The sequence below is a fragment of the Ooceraea biroi genome, chromosome 4, assembly GCF_003672135.1.
Source record: "Ooceraea biroi isolate clonal line C1 chromosome 4, Obir_v5.4, whole genome shotgun sequence".
Classification (NCBI taxonomy): Eukaryota; Metazoa; Arthropoda; class Insecta; order Hymenoptera; family Formicidae; genus Ooceraea; species Ooceraea biroi.
The window spans coordinates 9,621,783-9,645,196 of NC_039509.1; the positions used below are offsets into that span (position 1 = coordinate 9,621,783).

Sequence of the window (23,414 nt, forward strand, 5' to 3'; positions counted from 1 at the left end):
AATATACACTCGTTCAAATGAATAAATAAATATAAATGATGGTACAGAGTTTTAAACTTTTCTTTACCGCATAAATTGATTGTACCAGATTGCTAAATAAATAATATTTCTTGAACGTGGTTTAATTCTTTGACTTACAAGGAAACATCGCGAACCCGACAATTTTGATTTTGATGAAACTTTACACACATGTAGAGGGGGTGTATACATGAATTTAGAAATCGAATGTAGGGTGGTTTCACCCCTTAAAACCGTTTTTGGGCATCAACTGAAAATTTCTAAATTCATGTATACACCCCCTCTACATGTATGTAAAGTTTCATCAAAATTAGAATTGTCGGGTTCGCGATGTTCCCTTGCTAGGTATATAAGGAAGCAAAATTCTTTTACGAAGAGAGACGATAAAATTTTGGCACAAAGTATCATGCGCTGCCTTATTTACTATGGTATGAAAATTTAATGCACATTTACTTATATAAACTTTGTCATGTTGCCGGATATGTTGTCTTCTCGTTTCGCGTGGAAGAATGAGACTTTTATCTCTTTTAATAGGCACAGCGCACAATTACGATGACTGTCATAATATTTTGCCGAACTCTGCACTGTCTCTAGTTGAATTTTTGTATCATTCGTCGTGATTGAAAACCGAGCGTTCAGAAATACAATGAGATTTCCATAAACTAAGTGTGGTCATGAAAATCGTGAAAAAAATAGGTCTACAACGGGCGATTTCGCGAAAACGAAGACAGTTGCGTCGGCAATCTCGGAACGACGATCTTCCGCGCGCGTCGTTACGGCGGTCGGCCGGGCGGTCCTGAAACCATGGAAGCCGAGCTAACTTAAATGGGTTGGAATAAGGTTACGTCACACGGAGGGGTTCCTCTTTGTCCTACCGTCATCCCCAGTCTTACGGCTGGAGGATAATAGCTTTCGAAACGCAGTCTCGGAACTGTCACGGTTCTTGTGCCAGGTAGCACCTCGCAGCTCGACATCGCGACGCGTCGTGTCCCTGTGATTCTCTTCCTTATCCGGCAAGGAGGTGGAAGAGGATGAAAAATGCGCTTCTCTGTATACACGAAGCATTATCTATTCGAGTTTATGGCTCCCGACACTTCTACTTTCGTGTCTACTCCGCTCTTTCTTCGAGCCTTGACGATCTTCACTTTGACTGCTCGCACTTGGCGCAGCCCGGTGGTGATGGTCATTAACCGGTCGCTCTCGGAGTTCTCGCAAAACGTCCATTATGCATACTCCATTATGTAATTAGGGACTATAATGCGATAAGTCGATTTTTGCTACGTCCGTGCTCCGTAGCTCGCCGTTATTACTCTACGCTATTGTATTACTGCAGCCTCGAACCGATCGACTGAATCATTAGCGATCGACGATTTATCAAGTTATTATGTCCGTAAAGAAAAAAGAGTAGTGGTTGAGATTATCGATATTATTAGTCGCGTCTCAATTTTCTACGGTTCAAATTAATAGTTTGTTCAGTCTTGTTTGGAAATATGTATACAGGGTGTCCGGTAACTCACGACTCAACGCTCGTGAGTGGATAAAGCGGACTGAACTGAGTGGAAAAGTCCTATACCATTTTGCAATTTTCACAATAGTTAACAAGTTATTAATTATTAAAAATCGTGCTATTAGTCCGGCCTACCGCCGAATGCAAGCGCGCGGCGAGATGCGACCGCCTAGCGATCGAGTGCCTAGCGATCGCAGTGGCAATGGCTAGGCATGCCATTTGTAATAAACAACTTCTCGCGCCTAGCAACTTTGATCGCTAGGCGGTCGCATCTCGCCGCGCACTTGCATTCGGCGGTAGGCCGGACTAATATAGCGATTTTTAATAATTAATAACTCGTTAACTATTGTGAAAATTGCAAAATGGTATAGGACTTTTCCACTCAGTTCAGTCCTCTTTATCCACTCACGAGCGTTGAGTCGTGAGTTACCGGACACCCTGTATATCCCACTTGTTTAAACAGTAATTAGGCAGTAACTAATAATTTGAAAAAAATTGTTCTTGGATTTCAAATGTTTATATATGCATAAATAATAGAAGATGCAAACAAAGATGCGCGGTTTTATTTAACATATTATTTAATTGTCGATCGTGTTGGCGATCAGATATTAAAAGTTCCGATGATCCGTTGTGTGCATGGAAGATATATTGAATATAATAAATACACATCTGACGCAATTCAATTATACGATTCCTGTGGACGGGTAACCCAATTTGCACGTCATCAAGCCGCACACGACGAAACTAGTTCGAAGACCCCGCCGGTATACGGGGTTACCTATATCAAATATTGAAGTTTCTGGATTGCACCGGACTGCCCTCGGGGACACCAAATAATCTGCACTGACCTCCAACTACGATTCGTCTGAACGACGGGCGTAATTGCCTGTAATCTACCGCGACGCGGTTGCATTACAGAAGTCAGCGAATAGTCGGTGTCTGCTACGAATTTGCCAACATTATCGGTAAACGTTGTTCAAAAACAATTTGCGAATTTGGACTGCCGATTGGAGTGACCCGTGCCGACAAGGTACGGTCGATTACTATCGATATATTGATTTCTTTATATTTCCCGGTTATTTATATCCCGATACATTATTTTTCTCGATCCTCAATCTCTTTCTACTGTTCTCCGATGGTCTATCTCGCCGCCAGGGAGCTTCCCAAAGTCTCTGTGATGCCATCATCAAACGATCATGATCAAACAGACCGCAGAAGGTGCGATTTCTCACCTTCGCCCGATTCACGTTCACTTCCGTCACGCTAATGTAACACGTCAACCAAATGTATTCCGCTAATTACGTTACGCTAATTATTAATCGATAAAATATAACTTTTCTTCTTCGCATTCCCTATCTATCTATCGGTATAGAAAAGACGAATAATTGTGGACTTTTATGGCCTGCTAATTTTAAATGTTGAATTTCTTACGTGTCATTTGATCGTTTCTGTGTCGTGTCTTGCGTTGTGTAGGTGAATTAAAGTTGAGACATGCGCATCTTTTAAAAGTTCCAAGAATTTACAGACACATTCCCTTCCGCTGTATTAGCTGCTTCAAGAATTTACGCTACTGAAATCGTTTTCCGGTGAATCTCGTCCGGTTTATTCGTACTCGGTTGAACGTATTACATGCGAGCATTTTCCTATTCCAACCGTTACTACTCGGTCAGGCGTGACGATGAGTAATAAGGCGTAAAAAGCTATTAGATTGGTCCGACGAGATCTTCCATCTTGCGCTGCCTCCATCCGTCCCTTCTCTCGAAAGATCTTCGAGACTTGAAAAGTCTTCGACTCAGCTGATGAGAGAAATACGAGAAGGACATTTTCACGTTTTCACGCTGTGATATCTCTGTTACTGGAAGTAGCTGTATTTAAGTTTGCAGATTACATAAATTTCCTTTAAGTTACATGTACCTAGACGGGTGAAAAACATCGATTTTTCAAAAATATTTTTATTCGATAGTAGTATTATCTTTTAACTATATTCCTTAAACATTTTATTTAAAAATTCTCAACATTGACAAAGTTACAGCCTCCAAAAGTCAACTGGTCGAGCGACCCCTCGCGCGCAGGTCATTGTGGCGTGTAACAGTAGACATTTATTCTCATATCCTGGGGAATTCCTATGATCTTTTGAACTATACAAGTACAGAGACTTAAGAAAGAATGTATTGGACATGTTGAAAAGCGAAAGAGTATGACACTCGGACAGTGTATAAAAAATAAAAATGACATAAATTAACGGGTAAAATGATTGATGAATTGATGAATTTATTACGGATTTGCTATACGATGAAACTGTGTATTCAATAGAGAAAATGAAAAATGCAATTTGGGCTACGTTCAACCATTAACAGACAAAAATCGAAACGAATTCGACCAAAAAGGCTAGAACACAGCTGAAGCGATCCAAAAAAGATTTATTGGAGCTACATTGCGAAAAGGACAATTATATCCAAGAATCAATGATTCACTGTAAGTATGAAAAAAAGTTATGTAACTAACGGACCGATTTATTTGAAATTTTATACAGACAATTTTAATAGATAGATTATCTAATTTTTTTATCTAATTGTTATCGTAGAATTTTTTTATGCTTAGTCTCTTTTTCGCAGCCAAAAACGAGTAACGTTTTTGGTGAAAAGATCGATATGTTGACTTTGAGCGGCTGTCGGTTTGTTCAAACGCAATATTTCGAAAAATGGTTACGACAAAAACTAGATTTATGTTTTAACTTTACATGTATATCTTGTGCGATTTTGCTTTCAGATAAGTCCTGTGGGAGCAATGATGGTTACCGCAAACACCGCTCTCAAAAACAAGATTTATAAAATATTGCATAGCGCCGCCATTTTGTTTACAGTTTTTAAATAAAACCTAAATTTTTAAATAGAAAAAAGTATGATCTTTGCAATTAAACAAACGCAACAACCTCTCTCTCTTTCTGTTTTTCCGCAAAAAATTTGCAAAGTTTTGACCCGTCTAAATATATGTAACTCCTTAATAATGTTGCTTATCTTGATTATATGTTTCTTACGTTGCACATTACGCACGCGAATAATTCATCGCGCGTCCCTTGTAATAACAGGTAACGTGACGCAAACATGTAATTTCACTTGAACCACAGTTTTTCTCAATGAGATATATCGCAGACCATAAATAATCTTACAATTTTGCCATATTAGAAAGTGATACCGATTTATGGTCGCTTACGCATTTTATGAAAATATAGCAAAAAAGAAAGGATTTCGTACATGAGCAAAGGGCGTGCGGGTCAACATCACCATAGTGATAGACACCGGTGGAAAGGGTGGCGGCGGCGGTGGTGGTTTCGCGAAGGTGGCGGCGGAGGTGATGGTAGTAGGGTAGGTAGTGCTGGCGCGTGGTGGGTGGTAGGTCGACCGCGCGGGGACCAGGGGATAGCCTCCGGGTTAGGGGCTGACGGGTCGTGGCGGGCGGAAAAGGGGCGACTCCGGCAGTCAGCGGGTTAGAGCCGCTCCGTACGGATGAACGTGAGTCGCGTGTGCGTGCCATCGCGAAATTTCTTTTGGAGGATCACGCAAGAACTACTCACGTTATCGCGACGCACGTGTTCCTCACCCTCACTTTACGACTTTGGGTACCGGAGAGTGTACCGGATGGATTTGGTACGCACTTCGTCGTCGATCCCGGCGGGATACCGCGCGTGTGTGGGAATCCTCCGTGTTCATCCTTCCTTGAGACATTTTCCTAGCAGGCCTGTAGTATAACATTTTCCGTCGCACCTTTTCCACAATCCGTGCGTGCTGACAGAAATCGTCGTGTAGTTCGAAATTATCAATTAATAAACATTGAGAGTGTGCACATCTCGTGCGTTTCGTACAATCAGGATTACGGAGTGATTGTTAAACGTGATGGATAAAAGTTTTTATAAATCATGTGCCCTATTATGAAAGTGTCATCTATGTGGACAAGAGATATTTATGGAGTTTGAAAAAGACGGTTTTAATAACATGGAATAAATATTACACGCGAAGAAAGTGATGATTAAATCTCTTTTTTGCGAATTTTAATATTCTCATAATTTTAATTAAATATCTCGTCAAAAAAGAATTTCAATAATTTTTACATGTTAAATGTATTAAGTGTTACCAGTGTTAATCTACAAAATGTGAAAAATACTTTTACAAAAAAGTATGCCTGTGACATTTTTTACTGGTGTAATAATCTCATAAATGTGAGATATGCAACGGGATTATCCAAATATCATCGCAGTATCGTGATCTTTTTGAAACTGTCGTTATGCGATCTTCAAGAGAAAACTTTCTTGTACGAAAATCGGAGCTGTAACCCGTATGCGTAGCACATGATAGATTAATAATTTTTTTTTATCGCGCATGTTACGCCAGCTACGTTTGAAAAATGTCGAAAAATCTATCGAGCCTGTGCGACGAGCGAACGATTGGATTCCTCACGCGTCTCGCGAAATTTTCGTTCCGGTTGGCGTCAATTGCCCTACGCATTTCATATTTTTGCAGAGTATCGCCATCGTTGTAAATTCGTTACACTATGTCTGTAGTGATATATACGTCGCATGGTAATTTTGTTTGCTGCTTCGTTACGTCAGGCTAATTGTTCGATGTGCAATTGCGCGTGAAAACGAAATACGTTATTATCATCGTGGCACAAACTATTCTTAAAGGCAGCACACATTTCTTTGTCTGGGAAGCTTTAATCCCATTCGCATTTTCCCTTAACGTGTATTTGCGTGTTTTTCATTACAATAAATAGCAATTCTCTCCCGGCAGTTCGAGATTCTTCGTAAGTACGCGGACAAAATAACTAAGAGCTTTTGCGTCAAGTTGCTCTGAACAATTGTAAGAAAGTTCACATTTTATTAAATTCTTTTTTTAATGATGATTTACAGTTTAGTACTATTTTAACACAGAGATGTATGTTGATGCTCACGGAAATTAAAGATGAACACTTGTTCATTTCGGTACATTTCTTTTTGGAGTTTTACATCGCCAATATTTAATTATTCCTACGTATATCGATTACATGACGTGCTCAACAATGAGCAATTTTCCTTTCAAAGGACACGGTTTACGGTATGCGGATGTGGCTCCCATTGATTCAAAATCCGATAGGCTCGATCCGTAATGGATACTATGAGATGGTGTTAACAAGCCACAGAAAAGCACATTTCGTGTAATCGTCATTTCCGAGCCGGTGTAGACCGGCAGAGATGCAAATTCCGCGTGGGTTCTGGTTAGTGTAACGGCCAATAATTTCATTGGGAAGCTCATTATGGAAATGGAAACTGCTCCCATAGAAATTACATAATTAGAGCGTGATGTGATGGTGCATTCGACTGAGCCTTACCGACATTGGACGCAGTCGGAACAATCGAACGTGGCATGGAACGTGGCGTGTCGACGATGTGTATTAAAATGGTTAAGAATATTATTGCAGTAACTTATTGTAAATAAAAACATAATCTCGCCAGTGAAATTGTCTGTTATGCAAACTGTTACGTAGCGTCGCGAAATGGTAATCGCTTCCGTTGCTCCTAAATGTCCACAAGAATAATGCCAATTTCACGTGACTCGTTAACCGAGAACGTTTAACGTTATTGCGTCGTGAAGAGGACCACGCGCAATCAATTTTACCAAGAATATATGTTACACACGTCCTAGTGCAATCGCACAAGTTTAATTGCTCAAAACGACAAATGTCAATAAATAGTTACCGCTGAAAAGCTAACTGAAATGTGATAAAACACGGCATTTAAACACAGTATTGATTTTGCTTATCGTTTTATTATATTACTGTATATATAATGCAGATAATAAAAAATTAAATGATTGTTGCAAAAGTTATTAAATAATTATGGGAGAGAGAAGCAGAATTAATAATCATATTACGCGCGGATTATTCTACGTTTGCTTTGACAGATATGTCGTGCTCGTGCTATTCACTAGATCCGTAATGACTATTAAATACAAACGCGTAACGTCAGCAAATTGTAAAAAGAAGGCACGACGAAGCAATTGACCTGTTGACAGGTGCGTAACTCTGAAAATCGATTCTGTACGTCTGATGCAGACGTTCATCACCACGTGCGACGTCGAATGCAAGCATTTCCGATTCGCAGTTGCATAATCGAACAATGCCAGTTTCTTTTCATTATTATTGCTGAGGGTGATATTTGAACGGTGAGAAGCAAACAATCTGAGAAATCAAATCCTTGGATTCAATTTTACTTCTGTATGTTTCTTTCGACTGTTTGTTTTTATTACAATATCAGTTTTATTAAATTGTTTGCAGAAGATTATAAACAAATATGCACAGATCTGATAGATTACTCATAAAAATTTGCGATAGTGGTGCGATATTGTTAGTGCACGTAAAGGACAAAATCAAACACATGGCACGGATGATTTTAATGAAATTGTTGAATATGTAGTGTTTGTCGTCCAAAGCTAAAAACTTTAGAGATACCACTGGATCTAACCCAGCATTATCTTCTGTGTGTTTCAATGGATTTTTCCAGTGGTCGCATCTGTGCGCGTCGCAAAAATTGCTATCATTGTTTCTGCGAAAACAGAATGTTTCATCTCATACGTCATATTCAAAAAGTGATTTACTTCTTAATTCAGAATCGGACTAGTCAAATAAAATTATTTAAAAAACGCATTGTGTACATTTAAAAAACCGTACTATTTATATTTAAAATCTATGATTTATTATGCAATGGTGATTTGACATACATACATGCATGTGCACGAACGCAGCTCGATAATCTTACAAAATACGCCTGAAACGTCAATCTTTCAAACGTGAATTTAAAATTGCATCAAATTAACGACACTTCCAGCGCTGTTTGCTTGAACTTCCCAATCGATCGTTGACCCGAAAGATTTGTGAAAGTTTCGTGAAACGAATATACGTGCCACGACTCTTGTGCTGTCGACTTTTTGCTACCAAAGACGTTGAAAACTTTTCCCGATCGACTGGGAATCATCGTGGAAAATGTGCCTGCCTATCGGAAGCGGCAACGTGAAATCTTTCAGCAGGCACTAGTTGAGACGACGGGATATATCTGGGAATATAGTACCACACAGTCGCCGGCGGAGGATCAACTGTTAATTAGCAGCATGTATACCCACGTACATGGGGATAACGGCATGTGCTGTTATCTCCCCACCGTTCTGTATCTCGAGCGATATCGTAAGTACTTTTTGCCAATATGTGTCGCCAAGCGAATAAGATGTTGCATCAGCGTAAATGGAGAAATTCTATCGTGATATTTAAAAAGTTGTTACGATAATAATTTCTTCTCTTACATTCTTGTGTTTCTTCTGAGCAATCTTATCGCGGAAGAAGAATAAGCAAAGTATCGATTATACGTAATTCTTTGCACGAGAGATTCTCTCGTGCATCTTTATGCCGTAAATGTTACGGTACGGGAACGCGTTTCCCAAGCGGATACAGAACTAGTTGGGCAGAATTTCGAATTTTCCCGGAAGGCCACCGTAATTATTTCTACAGCTCCAAATGTCTACTTTGCTGTCCGTCGTTGCGTACGAAGCTTGCGAGCGACGGAAGTGGGATAATTAATTCGGGAAGTCAACTCGATGCTCTCGCGAGGAGTTTCATACGGGAAGTTACGTTTAAGCGAAACACATATTTCCGCGCGCGAGTGCTCGCGCACCACTTCTCAGTGTCGGTGGATTAGCGTAATTTTAAGGGCGATCACCGCGAACAGCAGGCGGAAGGAAACGAGCGTAATGCGAGGCCGAACTTATTTCGGGCAAAAAAGGAAAGATAACAAATTTTGCATAATAAAGCGGTTAAAGCGCGGCGCGGAGCTACGCTTGGCTGAAGGTTGTATATGTAGATGCCATGTAGGGAGGATTACCAGGTAAACGAGGGGTAAACTACATCCGTTTGCTGTAAAATTCGTTTTTTATTTATCGTGTTTCGAAGAAGGGTTTCATCGATAAACGCATTACGTCCGACCGTAATACCATTAACGTTACTATCAATATCAAATCATGTCTGTCTCGTTGCTCCTGTGCCCGTAAATTTAATGACTGTTTACGGTTATTTATCAGAAGCATACTTGCTGCTGCGATTAAAGAAGATGTCGTTTGTGAAAAACGTGCCGTCAATTCCATTTTTCTCATCGCGCCAGCTGCCCGGCGGCGGCGCGACGCTAACTTTTTGTGAAAAAAAAAAGAAAAAATGCGTGGACGACAAAAAAGTGGAACGAGTCTTTATTGATTACACGCATCTAACTGGCATATCGTTGTGATTTATTCGTGGCCCGTGATTTGTCGATCGTCGACGGCGAATGGGCCAACGACAATTAAAGTAGCGAGATTTAATATTCCGTTACGCGCGCACGACGATTTACGCGCGCATACGCCGAGCTACGGTAGTACGGTGTCGAAGAACGGAACGGGAAATTGATTCCGTAGGCGTCTCGTATCAGCGGCACTCACGAAAGAATTATATAGAAACTTTTTAACTGCTTTTTTAACTCTTGCAACTGCAGTTACGCTGCTTACGAATACTATGGTGCAATTCTAAATCTTGCACTTTACTTCTCGCTCAAAGGCATGAAGCTACTCTCATTCTCTCTCTCTCTCTTTCTCCCCTCCCCCCCTCTCTGTAAAGACATGGCGTACATGAGCCATTTCTTTATCAACAATACCGCGTAACTATTTAGGAAGAAAATGGATATATAATTTCACGCGTTGAAACAAATGTATCTTTTTCCCACTTGACAATGTATATGCAATTGCATAGATAGACGCGATAGCATTCACATCGGAGTGAATCCGGCGGCGAAGATTCCGCGGATGGAAAAAAATTCACGAACGAGAGTGGAGGCAAATGGCCATCGAGATTATCGCGGTTTCACGCTACAGTTGACTCGGACGACCACTGGCTGGCTGGCTGGCTGGCTGGTTGGTTGGATGGGCGGTGGTCCATTTCAGCCGTCGTGCGCAGGACGCGCAGATTAAATCGGCGCTGTTTGTTGTACCGTCGGCTTTTGAGCTTCGCTCGCTCGCGATTCTCTACTTTATTGTCCGTCGCTTATACCGTCTCTTGACACGTGGCCGGGATTAATCTCGGAAGCTACGTGCGCTCTTCCGCACTTTGTCTCAAATCCTTCGCATTTTGCGTTATTTAAATTACTAGGCGAATTGGTGGGAACACCCCTAATTGTGTTTTGCTTATTAATTTTACGCAAAAACATTTTTAATTTTAGTGTAATAATAATAATTTGCTTAAATGTCTAGCGCTGACTTGACGGTTCTTGTTGAAAATGTATGAAATTGATGTACAAAGGAAACTAGCGCTACCGAGATGGATATATAAAATGTTTTTTGCGACATTGTGGCAATTAAAATTAAATAATGGCAGAAATGTGGCGGCATAACTATGGTAATCAAACGAAATGGGTAATAAAAGGGTTGGAGAGAGGAGTGCAAATGAAAGAACAGCGTGAGACACGAAAGACAGTTGTTTCTCCAAAGCGGAAAGAGTTTCCCATAGTCGAGGTGCGAGGAAAAAGAATTTGCGATGTCGAGTCAACTTTCGTATCTGCTTTCAACTCGCCCATTCTACTCCTCTTTCTGCTCGCTGAGGCGACCGGTTTACTCTCACAGAGAGTATCTTTGCATCTTGCCAACACCCACCCACGTGTGTGAATCCACTCTTTCCTCTCGATTGACAGTTTCACGACGAAAAAGACGAATGAATCGGAAGCGAGTGCGAAATGGACGCGCATCCGGCAGAAAAGAAAAGCAACGTCGAGTGATTTAGCGTCTCTCGCGATTTGCATTGTTGTTATACCGTGAGATACCGTTAACGTTAAGTTCTAAACCGGTGAAATATTCAGCTGCCCGAGGAAACGTTTAGCGGATCACGTAAAACACGTTGGTGAAGTAGTTACGGATGGAACTGTAACGGACCATCAAGCGGTAGTTGATTTGCGGCCACTTTCCGTTCCCTTCTTCGCTGGTGCGAAATAGCGTTTGAACGGTCGTCGCTGTTGCGTTTTTCCGCTCGTCGGCTGCACCCTGCAACCGCATCCCTCGCTCCCGTCCAGCCGGTTTATTCTTCACGTCTCGTTTCGCCTCTCGTCGAGTGCCTTTGCATCTGCCAGCTCCCATCCACCCGCCGTGTTGTATATGCGCGACACGCTCTTCCTTTCCGCCGTCCGCCACCCCCCCAAGTGCCACCAACAAGAAAGAGTAACAGTTTCGTTTATTTATCGTCCAACTCAGCGGAGGGTATCTTGTTGGCCTGTTTCCTGAATCGATTGCTGAACGAACGATATTTTTCATTAATAGGAATGCTAGATTGCAACCCGGAGGCAACGGATGTACGTAGCGCGAATGCGCTATGTTGATTTTAATATAATGTGCGCACTGTATCGCCCTTTGCCATTTAGATTTCACCTGATGAAAGTGACGCTCATGCTGCTTCTCTATACGCGCGTCGAATGCTCTCCGATTTCAATAAAAGCAGCCTCTGTGACGCTTTCGAACCATTGTATTATCTATTTGCATATGCGACTGCTGCTTCCTTTAAGACAAGATTCGACGATACGCATCAAAGAAAAGCAGCGCGATTACATACATATGCATGCGATAGAGTCCGATGGCGAAATGGTATCAAACTTCTTATGAAGAAAGAGAAAGAGAAAGGGTGCTTTATGTAGTAAATATGTAACAATCCGATATATTTACAGAAGCAAAAATATTGATAGTACAAGTATTGTGTTTGATTGTTTCTATTACGCGTTCTTTTCTACTTTATAACGATATCGGCTGTAGCCCAGTTAGCTGCAAAACACTTTCCATCCTTCTTTTTATTTGAAAGAAGAGAAAGCATAGAAAGTGTATAGCATTCGCAGTGCTAACTAGACTATAGCCATCTTTTATTAACATTGTTTTCTTTACGCTGTTAGGACTTCCTTAAATTCTTTCTCTGACTTCTGTGAGGATTAAATGCTAACAGATTATAGCGGCACGTTTCCATACATTCTGCTCCCTAATCGCTAAAATATTCCTCCTTCCCTTCGAAGATAAATCGAACTCCCATTCTGCGCCTCGCGCGTGCGAGGTGAATTCGCAGCTATCCGACCACCTTGGATACGTCGAGTTACACGCCGATTATTTGGCCCATCCTCTAATATTACACGGCCGCGCATTGTTCTATTGCCGCTGGTAATTAGAGATAACCAGAACCAAATAGTAATTCGCTTGTGATATGCCTCTCCTCTCTCCGGCATGCGGTTTGCTGATTGTAAAATAGCATATCTCGCGGTTTGCATACCACCGCACTGTCGATTCATGTTTTCTATTGGTGGTAAAGAGATAGAATCCCAGATCTAATTCAGTCGTATACAATTGGTCGAAAATCTTCTTGGAGAATTATTTTTTTATATATATATTACGCAAATATATTCCGTAATTGCAATTATTTTTTCGAGTAGTTTCGAATTTTAATAAATATAATAATAAAAGAAAAAAAGATAATTATGCATAAAGTGGGCTCACGGATTATTTTGACCTTGACATATATTGTTAAGGTCAATGTCCTAAGTAATCTTCAGAAGATTTTAGTCGGCGGTCAATGTTAGGTAAAAAGTTATTAATAAAATTAATTTGATAATCCAACGTGGGTTATCACGTTTCCACGCAACGCGAGATCCATCCGTAGGATTAGACTTTAGAGTAGGTTATATCTTTTCGAGGTGGAGATGCAGGGAGAGGGGATCCGCTTCTTCCCCGGCCACGTGTTTCCTGTAGAATCATTTGTACGATTTCACATGAAGTTTCGACTCTCCACGTGAAGTGAGATCCACCCCACACTCTCCCCTGCTCTTGAGCCGAAACTACTTTCATCGTCGTACGAATTCCTCTGAAATAGTAATAAACTTTCACACTGAAAGCGGAAAAGAAGTGTTACAAGTTGAGTTAAGTTAGGTTAGATTATGTTAGATTTTTGCGGGGTGGGAGTGCAGGGGGAGAAGCGAAACCTCACAACATATACTGAAATATGCAAATCTATAAAAGATCTATAGATATGAACAGTGAAAGTATGGGCGAGGAAGGGGCTGCATCCCCTCTCGCATTCACACTGAACACTGAATGATATAATATGTGTCATATGTGTTCTCGCAAACAAAGTGTGCACAGAGGGAGAGAGATATCCAATTATTTGGAATTTACATAATTCCGTGGGTACAAGCTGATATCCTTGCGGCCCGCAAATTCGGAAAATCTCTATTCCGCAGTCGTCTTGTTTATCCTATGTGCACCAGATATCACGGCTCGAATATAGCGTCGCGGATTAAATGCTCCCACGTTCTCGCGAATTTGCGCGACTCTAAGACTTCATTGTTATTCGGACGGATTAGATTCGCGAGAATTTATCTGTCTCGTATGGGATTATTTTATAAACAATAACGCATACACAAATCCTCGTTTTTATTTTCGTTACCGTGCTCTATGTAGAAATGCGTTAGATTTTTGTTTTTGTAAGTGAGTCTTATTTGGTTCGGTTTGTAACTTGAAAACGCAATTCAACTTATATTGAGTATGTTATTTATATCGAATATTAAAACGTATATTGAATATATTGAATAATAAACTTATATCGAATAACATGTGATGTATTTTCGTCTCACATTCCTTTTATATCAGAAGAATATATTACTAATAGAACATTTGTTCGTGCTCTGGCATACTATACATGAAATTGTATACCGCATGGATCATTGCTTGTCGGACATATTTCATAGCCAATTTTTCACGAGGTTTGGCAATCATTCCATTTGTCTTTGTATGTCATTTCGTAAACATGATACATGATGTATGATTGTTTTCTTTTATTTACATGCTTTTGATTGCATTCGATATGGAAAATGGTTTATACATTTTAAAATTTATTCAATGCAAGCACTATGTGTTGTTTGCATGATACGAATGTTATTTGAATTGACACTATGACATCATAACATGACATTTCTGTTAAATTTTTAACCGCGCACTTTTATTTTCACTTTACGCGTCTATCACTACATGTTGAGTATCACATGTTTTACAGGTAATTAAAGTTTGTTTACATGAAAGCAATGTTATCACGAATTATAAACATGATCGAGAGTCTATGGGATATATCCATCCACACGTGCATCAGAAGTGTAGTGTGTGCAACCGAGATTTCTAGCCCGCACCATGCTCGACAGTTTGTCGATAGTTCGTTTTTCCTGTCAAAATGACGAATTCTGAATTTACTGCTATATGAAACTACGTCAAAGAGTCGTTGACGTTCCTGTATAAATATATCGGCCTGTATTGCCTGTATGTAGACAATTATAACTAACTGCGCGATATTATAGATCAAAATCCAAGAACGTTTCATTATTTGAAGAAATTTATAAGTTAGAGAGATAAATGTTATAAACACGCGCAAATAAACGACATAAATGCTTTGCATTGCGAAAATATATATGACTTATGACGCTAATTTAAATTTTCAACAACTGTATCAGATAAGCTTTTTCTCTTAGATTTTTCATAATACAATTTTACAATTCCCTTAGATTTATAATACAATGCGAAACACGAAAGGAATAAATCATTAAATTAAAAATAGAGAGATATCACGTACTCGATGCTTTTGCAAGTTGAACATTTTCTTTTAACTTTTGCTTTTAACATTCGCTTCTAAGTAGCTCTGCTACGAATGAAATAATTACTGCGACCTCGTCGACGACTTGTTCCACGTTGGAACGAAGAAGATGCGGAAGCGTAGTGGCTCGTAATTTACTTCGATAATTATCGTGCTTTAATTAGACGAACGCAGAGGGGCTTCCTTTAATTATTGCGTGTGAACTGTGTCAGCAGTCCGCGTTGCTATAATGAAAGACGAAAATAGCAGTGCGATGGCTGCCCTCGTTTTTCGGTAGTCTTTACCTTAAATCAGATCTTGAGTTGAAACATAAAGTAAACTCAGCTCATAATTTTGAATCTCAAATAAATCCCTTTCATCCACCCACGTGGATTAATTTATATTTTATTTAAATACCGAAGATCTCGAATAATCATCAACGTTGGAGTCTATGTAAAGATTATTTGTTTTACACGGTAGTGATTTATTTCTCAGAATCATTCCAACTCGTTAATTTAGCGTCTTGCTAGCATTATAGTGGTTGAGGTAAACATCCGATATTTGATGCACGAAAAACAAGATTGTAGTTATACATTATCGTTCATTACTGTACTCATCTTCTCAATTTAAGAAACGTGGCGGACATGATGGAACTGATCCGGTGAATGCCGAGGGAAACGTATCCCTTTCTTAATAAAAGTCTGGGGTTCTCTCGAGCGGGTCGTGGAGCTTGATAAACATGGTTCTCTCACGACCGTGACGAGCTCGTTCGTTCGCTCTGTGCTCGTGAAAATCGAGCACGGCGGCATCTCGTAAAGGAGATACGGCGTTATAATTCATGAAGCGCGACGTGCAGCCGGATGAACCATAAAGTCGGGATAAACGGCCATACTTGGCATAGTTTCGTTGTCGTTTGCGAAGGTGGATGACGTGCCCATTGCCGTGTTATTACGACCCGGGATATTCTCCTTCTCTCTTTTGCTATCCCGTTACTCTCCCTTGCTGTCTCGCTCTTCATTCGATCTTCCGGATCTAATTCCTCGCACGCCGAGGCATGCATAGGCAAGACCAGATGCACGCTTGCTCTTCCATATAATCACCAGCAAATGCTTGTCCGTGCTCCAACGAACGATCTAAGAGCCATCTTATTGACGCATTTTTCAGTATGACAATGCACGTTGCTTCTCATCTTTGAGAACACACCTCGCACACTCTTTGCAATGTATTGCTGAAAAAACTTTTAGAGGAAGTTGCGGGTATCCGTAAGATACAGGTAAAGTAGAACAACTCAACGTTTGGCCCGTAAGGCAAATCTTACTTTCACAAGGTACGGAGCTTTTAACGTAAAGAGAGCGTCGACAGAGTAACCCGACAAACTCGCCATGAATCGTAAAAAGGGAACGAGGTGGAAAATCGAGAAAATCCAAAGGTACATTATCATCCGATCGGACGTTTATGTCCGCGCTTGTGATCTCTCGGTTCGCGAGGTTGCCTCTCCCCTGAGCGGAAAAGGTCCATCGAATTCGATGGATAAGGATTCATCCTACGGGAACTGTGTAGGAGAGTTCCTAGGGACGGTGATACGAATCAACAAGTGCGCGAACAGCCATTATGACGATGCTGATTGCACAAACGATCAGGATATCAGTATCTTACCCGTGATTTTTCTTGACACTTATTTGAACTTTTGAGCCAATAACATCTCAGAAAAACTCAAATAAATCTTTTTCTTATTCTAAGCATTATACTCTTTGCACGGCCACGGGTACATCTTCGGTTACAATCATTATCTTGATTGTTGACGCTTTATTTATTTGGAAAAAGACATGTGCGCAGCGAATCTTCTTTGCGTCTATGTAAATGTGGTGAAAGCTGTAAGCTGTATAGTTGTACTGTGCGTGCGATGAGAACACCTTCCCATCACGTAAAAGTAAAGATACAGAGAGCGAAGAAGCTGTTGCATCGGCGTTGCCATGAAACCGATGCAATTGCCGTTATTTGTTCTCCACTTGCACTCACTGGCGCGCAAGATTCTCAAGTCGTTTCACTCTCCGAATGGCTTCGTGCTCTCGTTCACTCTTACATCGCCGAAAGAGAGAATGGAGCGGGAGGGACGGTGTTTATGATGGCCAGCGGAAAGAGGAAATGGTGAAAATAGGTTGGATAAGATCCTCGTGCGTGGAAAAGATATATAGCGTATAGTTGAGAAATTTTCGTTTACACGTTCTACAAGACGCGATACCGGTATCGCTGTTTTCCAATATCGTGTATCATATACGCCAAAAATAAGTAATGTTGGCCGAAGGAATTTCTATCTCGAAGATTGGATATTGAACACGGTTTGTGAACGTCGCATTCAATCAAGAGTCGCGTACAATGATAAACTCTCATCCTTGTCGACGCCGTTACACAGTAATTAAGGTTCAAGTAATATCTCGACGTTCCTATCAGCTGAGCACTTTTGTTTATTGATTTAGAGATTCAGGAATAATTGGCGCAAAGTTGCCATGTCGCTTTAATCTTTTTGTTTGCTCACAGATTAAGCATTCTCTCGCTCTTCCCATTCCTCTGGTTTTATTCATACGCAATCCGATCCTTTGTAAGTGAGCCCATGTTCAATTTCTCGGATCACCACTCGCACGTTTCGAACTTTTTATCGAAATTTCAGATCAAATAACGTGATTTAGAAAAACGCCAGAGCGAGATACGTGGAAAGCGCTACATCGATAATATATAATTTACTATTAATGGCGCGTTCTCTGTCAGATTTAATTAATTAAATGTAGAAACTATTTTTCGTTGTACGGAGATACGAACTGCATCAAATTATGCGTTCAATGTCCGTGGAATTTGCAACAAGTCGTAAATGTGATTAATCAATTAGCGGCGTAAAACAGTGTGTCGATGGTAACGGTAATGAAGGAAATAGCTACTAACGAAGTGAAATGTTTAATAAACAACGAAATGGAAATGCGCGGTCCGATTGATCAAATCCGGCGAGCGTTTATGTAGTCATACGTATCATTAATAGAAGCGTATTTATCGATTCTCTAATTTGTTAACTGTTTATCTTCCGTCTGTATTTAGAAGCCCACCGAGCTCTGGAGCTCCTCGAGGATTATCACGCCAAACTGACGAGACCGCAAGACAAACAGCTGCGATTAGCCATTGAGCGCGTCATACGTATCTTCAAGAGCAGACTCTTCCAGGCGCTGCTGGGTAAGTCGGATATTTCGTCCTGTTTTTCTTTTCCTGCATTTGGAGTAATGTGGTAGCGTGACATGTAATTACATCGAAATGAAAATTGAAATTGTTCATCTGTATTTCAATAACATGTTGAGTGCGACGTGAACACTATTGTTATAAAGCGTCGCAAATCTTGATATATGCAGAAAAATATTTTTCTCTTGGGCTTTCCGATTTTTCGGCGCAGAAAAGGTTTCGCAGAAAATTGATACGAACGTTAAAACCCTATTTAATTGGAACAACGTGCGCGTCACTGAAGAGCTTCGAATCGTTTTGCGAGATACCATACCGAGAAGTTCTTTCTCACTGAGCGGGATCAAGACCTCCGGCTCGTCATTATTTATTGGAACTGGCACGTTATCCCTTCAAGAGTTTTCGCGCTATTGTTGCGCGGGATAAAGCTCCGCCGTAGCGATGGCGATTTATCCCCCGCGATTCTTCTCGCAGCCAATATTTCTCTTTCTCTATCTCTAAAGTGCCATCTCTTGCTCTCGAAGAATCTCCGAAAACGGAAGAATCTCCTTCCCGCACGAATTAATCAACTTTCTTACGATAGGGGGATGCAAAATTGGTAGCATCACTACTTGACAGTTTGCTTTTGCACGAGATCGATTCGCGCGGCTGCCAAAACTTGTTCGGCATTTCTTCCATTTCCGTCATGTCCATCAGGCAGTCATATCAACTACTTTGTGCCGCGTTTGTCCGATCAGACAGCTTCCTGCATCGGAGATTAGGATGCATCTGCAGCTGTAAAGGCCGCGGCCGATGCATCCATACGTATACACGACGTCGCGCGTGTGTTACTGGCCGATAAACCGGAAGGGCCCTGTCCGCGGCTCCGTGTTCCATCAGCTTTCGGGACAATAGCGCGAAGATTATACGCCCTACCGAGGCTGTCAAATGACGGACGTGCTGTGACGGAGTTGCCGTCCCCTTGCGAAATTAGTCGCGAGATTAACGTTCAACCGGTTCCGCCTAACTACAATATGTCACGCTGCGATCCTCTGGCCTGTCGTTGTTTTTCGCTCGATTAAGCAAACATAGTTGACTGAGAGCTTTAATACCCTGTCTAGCGAAATCCATTCTAAACGCGTTGATGAAAAGTATCGATATGTATACTATATTCTCAAGTAGTTTGTCTTTTCTTTCGAAATTACTTTCAACGTCAAGTTACACTCTCTCTCTCTCTCTCTCTTTCTCTTGAGGCTGTTTGAAAATTATGTTAGAAGAAGGCACAGGAAAATTCACGGCTAGTTAAGCCAAGCTAAACCGATTCTCGGTTCTGGTACTAATATGCTCTATCTATTTTCGATGTAATTATCCCATGAAGATACTCGCGAAAAAAGATCAATATTTGTCTGGTTCTTTTCACGTCACTAAAAGAAGTAACTTTTGTAAGCACAGTTGGGTTTTTTACACGTTTTTATTATCATCGTATTTCATGTTCCATATTCCCAAGTACCGGGCAAATTTCGAGTGAAATATACGATGGTTTTCAAATAGGCAAATTTCGAGAGGAAGAAGATTGACTCAAGTGCTAATAGTCACGATCTCACGGAATACCCGATCTCTCTTGCTGTCCAGAGGTTCGCCGCTCTAGAAAGGTTTTTTGGCGCAGTCTGGAACGCGAACGGGTGACGGCGGGTGAAGTGCACTCCATGCGCACCCAGGACTAACTCGAATCATTTCCCGTCTCCTCTCTCTGTGAGCACGGACACTTGCGAATTTAAACTCAACTGAATGTCTCTCGAGCGCCGCTCGTGCTTGTTGATCAAAGGAAATGCGACTTGTTCGCGCAATTTCACACATGCGTTTAATTACTCACGCGGTGTGCATCAATTTCATTCAATCAAGGAGATAGCTGTCTATCGAGGAGTACTGTACTAAAATTGATTTGCTAAAAATAATGCACTGAAATAAGATACTTCACGATTTAAATACGCATGTAAATAGATTAGACGCGTTCATCTTTCCACGTTTTATTCAGGAATCTAATTTGATATTGATAGTCCGGAGACCATTTTCCGCAAATGGGTTGTCTGATCATGAGTGCAATTAACGTCACTTGTATCTCCCGACGAGATTAAATTACAAATTATCTGTTGCAAGCACAACAATTGTAATTCCACTACTAGAGCTTAGGTCGATCGATCGATTTAACAAGATCATCTTTATCCGATCGCATTATTTCTCGATTTGTTGGGCAGGATGAAATTGTGAAGCACACTGCGACATTACAGCGACAATCTCTTTATTCTATATACCTGCAACAAGTATCAAGGTAATGATTATCGATTGTTCTTCGTTGATACAAAATCCTACGAGCGATAAATATTAGAAAAAAATTCGTGCGACAGAATAAAATTTAATTTAGGTGACTTTCGCGATTCTTTAACATTCGATCACGCTGGAGTCGCGAGATGTATATTCACGGAATTGTTGCACGTACCATCGGACGCTCTCTGTCAATTTGAGCGACGTTGAGCTGCGAGCTCCCGAAACTAATTTCGAGTTTCGTAGGGCATTGTAACTTCGTTATGTACTTGACGCTACCTTTATGACGTAATCCCACCGGTTACCGGCCGCAAAACTCGAGACGGATGCAATACCACCTCATCTGCCACACGTTCAAAATTAATGGGAAAACCTTGAGCTCGCGCTTCTTACTTTTTTTCGTGTCTCATCACTTTGGATCTCGCTCATTCGCAATTCAGGATACAATTACGAATCAACAATTGCCTGAAATTAATCAGGATCTACTCTAGGAATCGAGGAGAGAAACATCGATCTCTTCTTCGCATTCTTTCTCTTTCAAATACAGAAATCGCACCGCTCTCGATCAATTTCCCGTGCTCAACTTTAAAGAGAGAGAGAGAGAGAGAGAGAGTATCAAGCGCCGGCGATACGGGCGAGCCGTGATATACATCGGCCGCAAATCAACCAACTGGAAGAGTTAAGTGGCTGGACGGTAAATTTAAAATGCATTGGAAGCGCGGCCGGTCATCGCAAAATATTGCCGCGCGAGCGAGCGCGACGGCTTGCACGGTCGAGATAACTGAAATTTGTCAACCCGTCGTGCCGTTACGTCCGGTGCATCCGCGCGTTTGCATCGTAATGTACCGCACTTGGGTACCGCGCGGGCCTCGCGAGACCGCATTCAACTCGCGCGTGATACGCAAAGTGCCGCGTGAGTGCGCGAAACAACGTGTCCAACAGGTAAAGCGCGTGCAGGTGCATCCGTGCGCTTCCGGGAGGATTTAATCGACATCTGGACATGTGCACTTGTGAATTTTGTGCCGTTTACGGGCGACGAACGATACGCCGCGCGGCCGTGCGTTCAATCGTCCCGATCGATGAGTCAAATCCCTCAGCGAACGCGCGAATCTGACAACGTTGGCTTAATCCCTAAACGCATGCATCACCCAAAGTTACACTCACGCAGGCTATTTGTCTCGTAAATTTTCGATTGAGCTTTTTCATTGTATGTACGAGCGTCACCGCTAATATCCATCCATTTCTCACGATCTCTCTAATTCAATCCTTGTTACACGATTTCATTTTAAATGCGTTTTTAAACGTTAAAATCACATGTTTTATTAGCGTTTTATTAGTGTCTTTGAAAATCGATCGACAGCGATCGAAGAAAGTCTCGTTGATTGCAGAAAGTGCGGTAGAAAGGAAGAAATGAAAATAATAATTATAATATTTCGGAGCTATTCTTTGAAGACAAAAATCGTAGTTTGAGACACTTAGTGAGACTAATTAGACAATTAGTCATCTTTCGTTTTTAGGTTGAAGTACAACTTTCTTACATTCTGCATATTATCCGCATTGCAGGCTTCGTTACATTAAATGCTAGATTTTATATATGGTCGTACGACCCTGTGCTCGCTCTCTCACTACGCAAACTTTTGTTTCACTCCGTAACCGTGCAAGTCTATTAATTATCATTACAAAGTCGCGCTTTATTGTCTCACGAGCGGAGCTTTATTTTCGATGTTACAGCTGGAGGAGGTAACTGCTCCTCCCACTATAATGGTGAATACACTAATGCGAACCTTTGGGTAAAATGCTTGAATTTACACCCCCATGCTTTAAATTCCGCGGACCTCAAGAATCTCCTGGTGCGAGATACATCACGGATACTTGAAATGAATGTTCACGACTAAATCGCGACGTTCGCTTTTTTTTCTCTCAATGCGCGCCTGTATCTCAACACAATGGAAAATTGCAATGGAAATTTTAGGAGAAACTCTTGCCGAAACAATTAAATTTTAATGGCACTTTCCTATCTGAGGCCGTAATAATCATGATGAAAATTCCTCTATTCTTCTCTCTTCCTCTCGCGCGGGATTATTTTCTGGAAACATTTCATATTTTAGCAGTTGATACGTCAATAACGCTACAGAGATACATACTTTATTGGCCGTATATGTCCGATAACGCGCGCTTAATATTGCATAGGTATATGATAGGTATTTCGATGTGCTACACGCTCCGAAGTGCAGTAACTCCTCGCGAAAGTTACGAGCTCACATAATTCGCCCTACATTATACCGTACCTCCATCTAACAGAAATAACCACGTACAACGTTACGACTATTTTCCTTACTCGCTTTCATTCGCGACATTTTCCAGTGTATCCCATTCTTCGCCAAAGTACGGTCATCTTGCCGTCCCGCTCACGCTATTATACTTTGTTGAGTAAACTTGGTTGGATAAACTCAGTTCTCGTTTGTTCCCTTTGAAACGTTATAACTCCATTTGAAACTTTAATTTTGGAACTTTGGGAAGGAGCAGTCTACCGGCCGAAAAAATCCAAATGAAATCAGGAAGTCTTCAAATCAAATTTCTGTGACTACCGTCGTCGGAATTCGTGCGTAATGATAAGCCTCCGCGTTCATTTCGAACTCGAAACGCGGGTACGTCGGTTCGCGTTGTTGAAATATGCTACCGTTACTAA

At 41.1% G+C, this 23,414-nt stretch overlaps 1 protein-coding gene across 5 annotated transcripts in view; it reads left to right on the forward strand.

Annotated features, from left to right (window-relative positions):
* Positions 1–23,414, forward strand: part of LOC105282675 (disks large 1 tumor suppressor protein) — a 452,432-nt gene that overhangs the window by 56,795 nt on the left and 372,223 nt on the right. For 4 of the 5 annotated variants that reach the window (XM_026969150.1, XM_026969153.1, XM_026969151.1 and 1 more), the window contains one exon: positions 18,293–18,424. In XM_026969150.1, the coding sequence (XP_026824951.1) occupies positions 18,293–18,424 (132 nt within the window). Of the gene's footprint in view, positions 1–8,264; positions 8,738–18,292; positions 18,425–23,414 lie in introns of those variants that run through there. The other variant, XM_026969152.1, reaches the window with a different exon arrangement.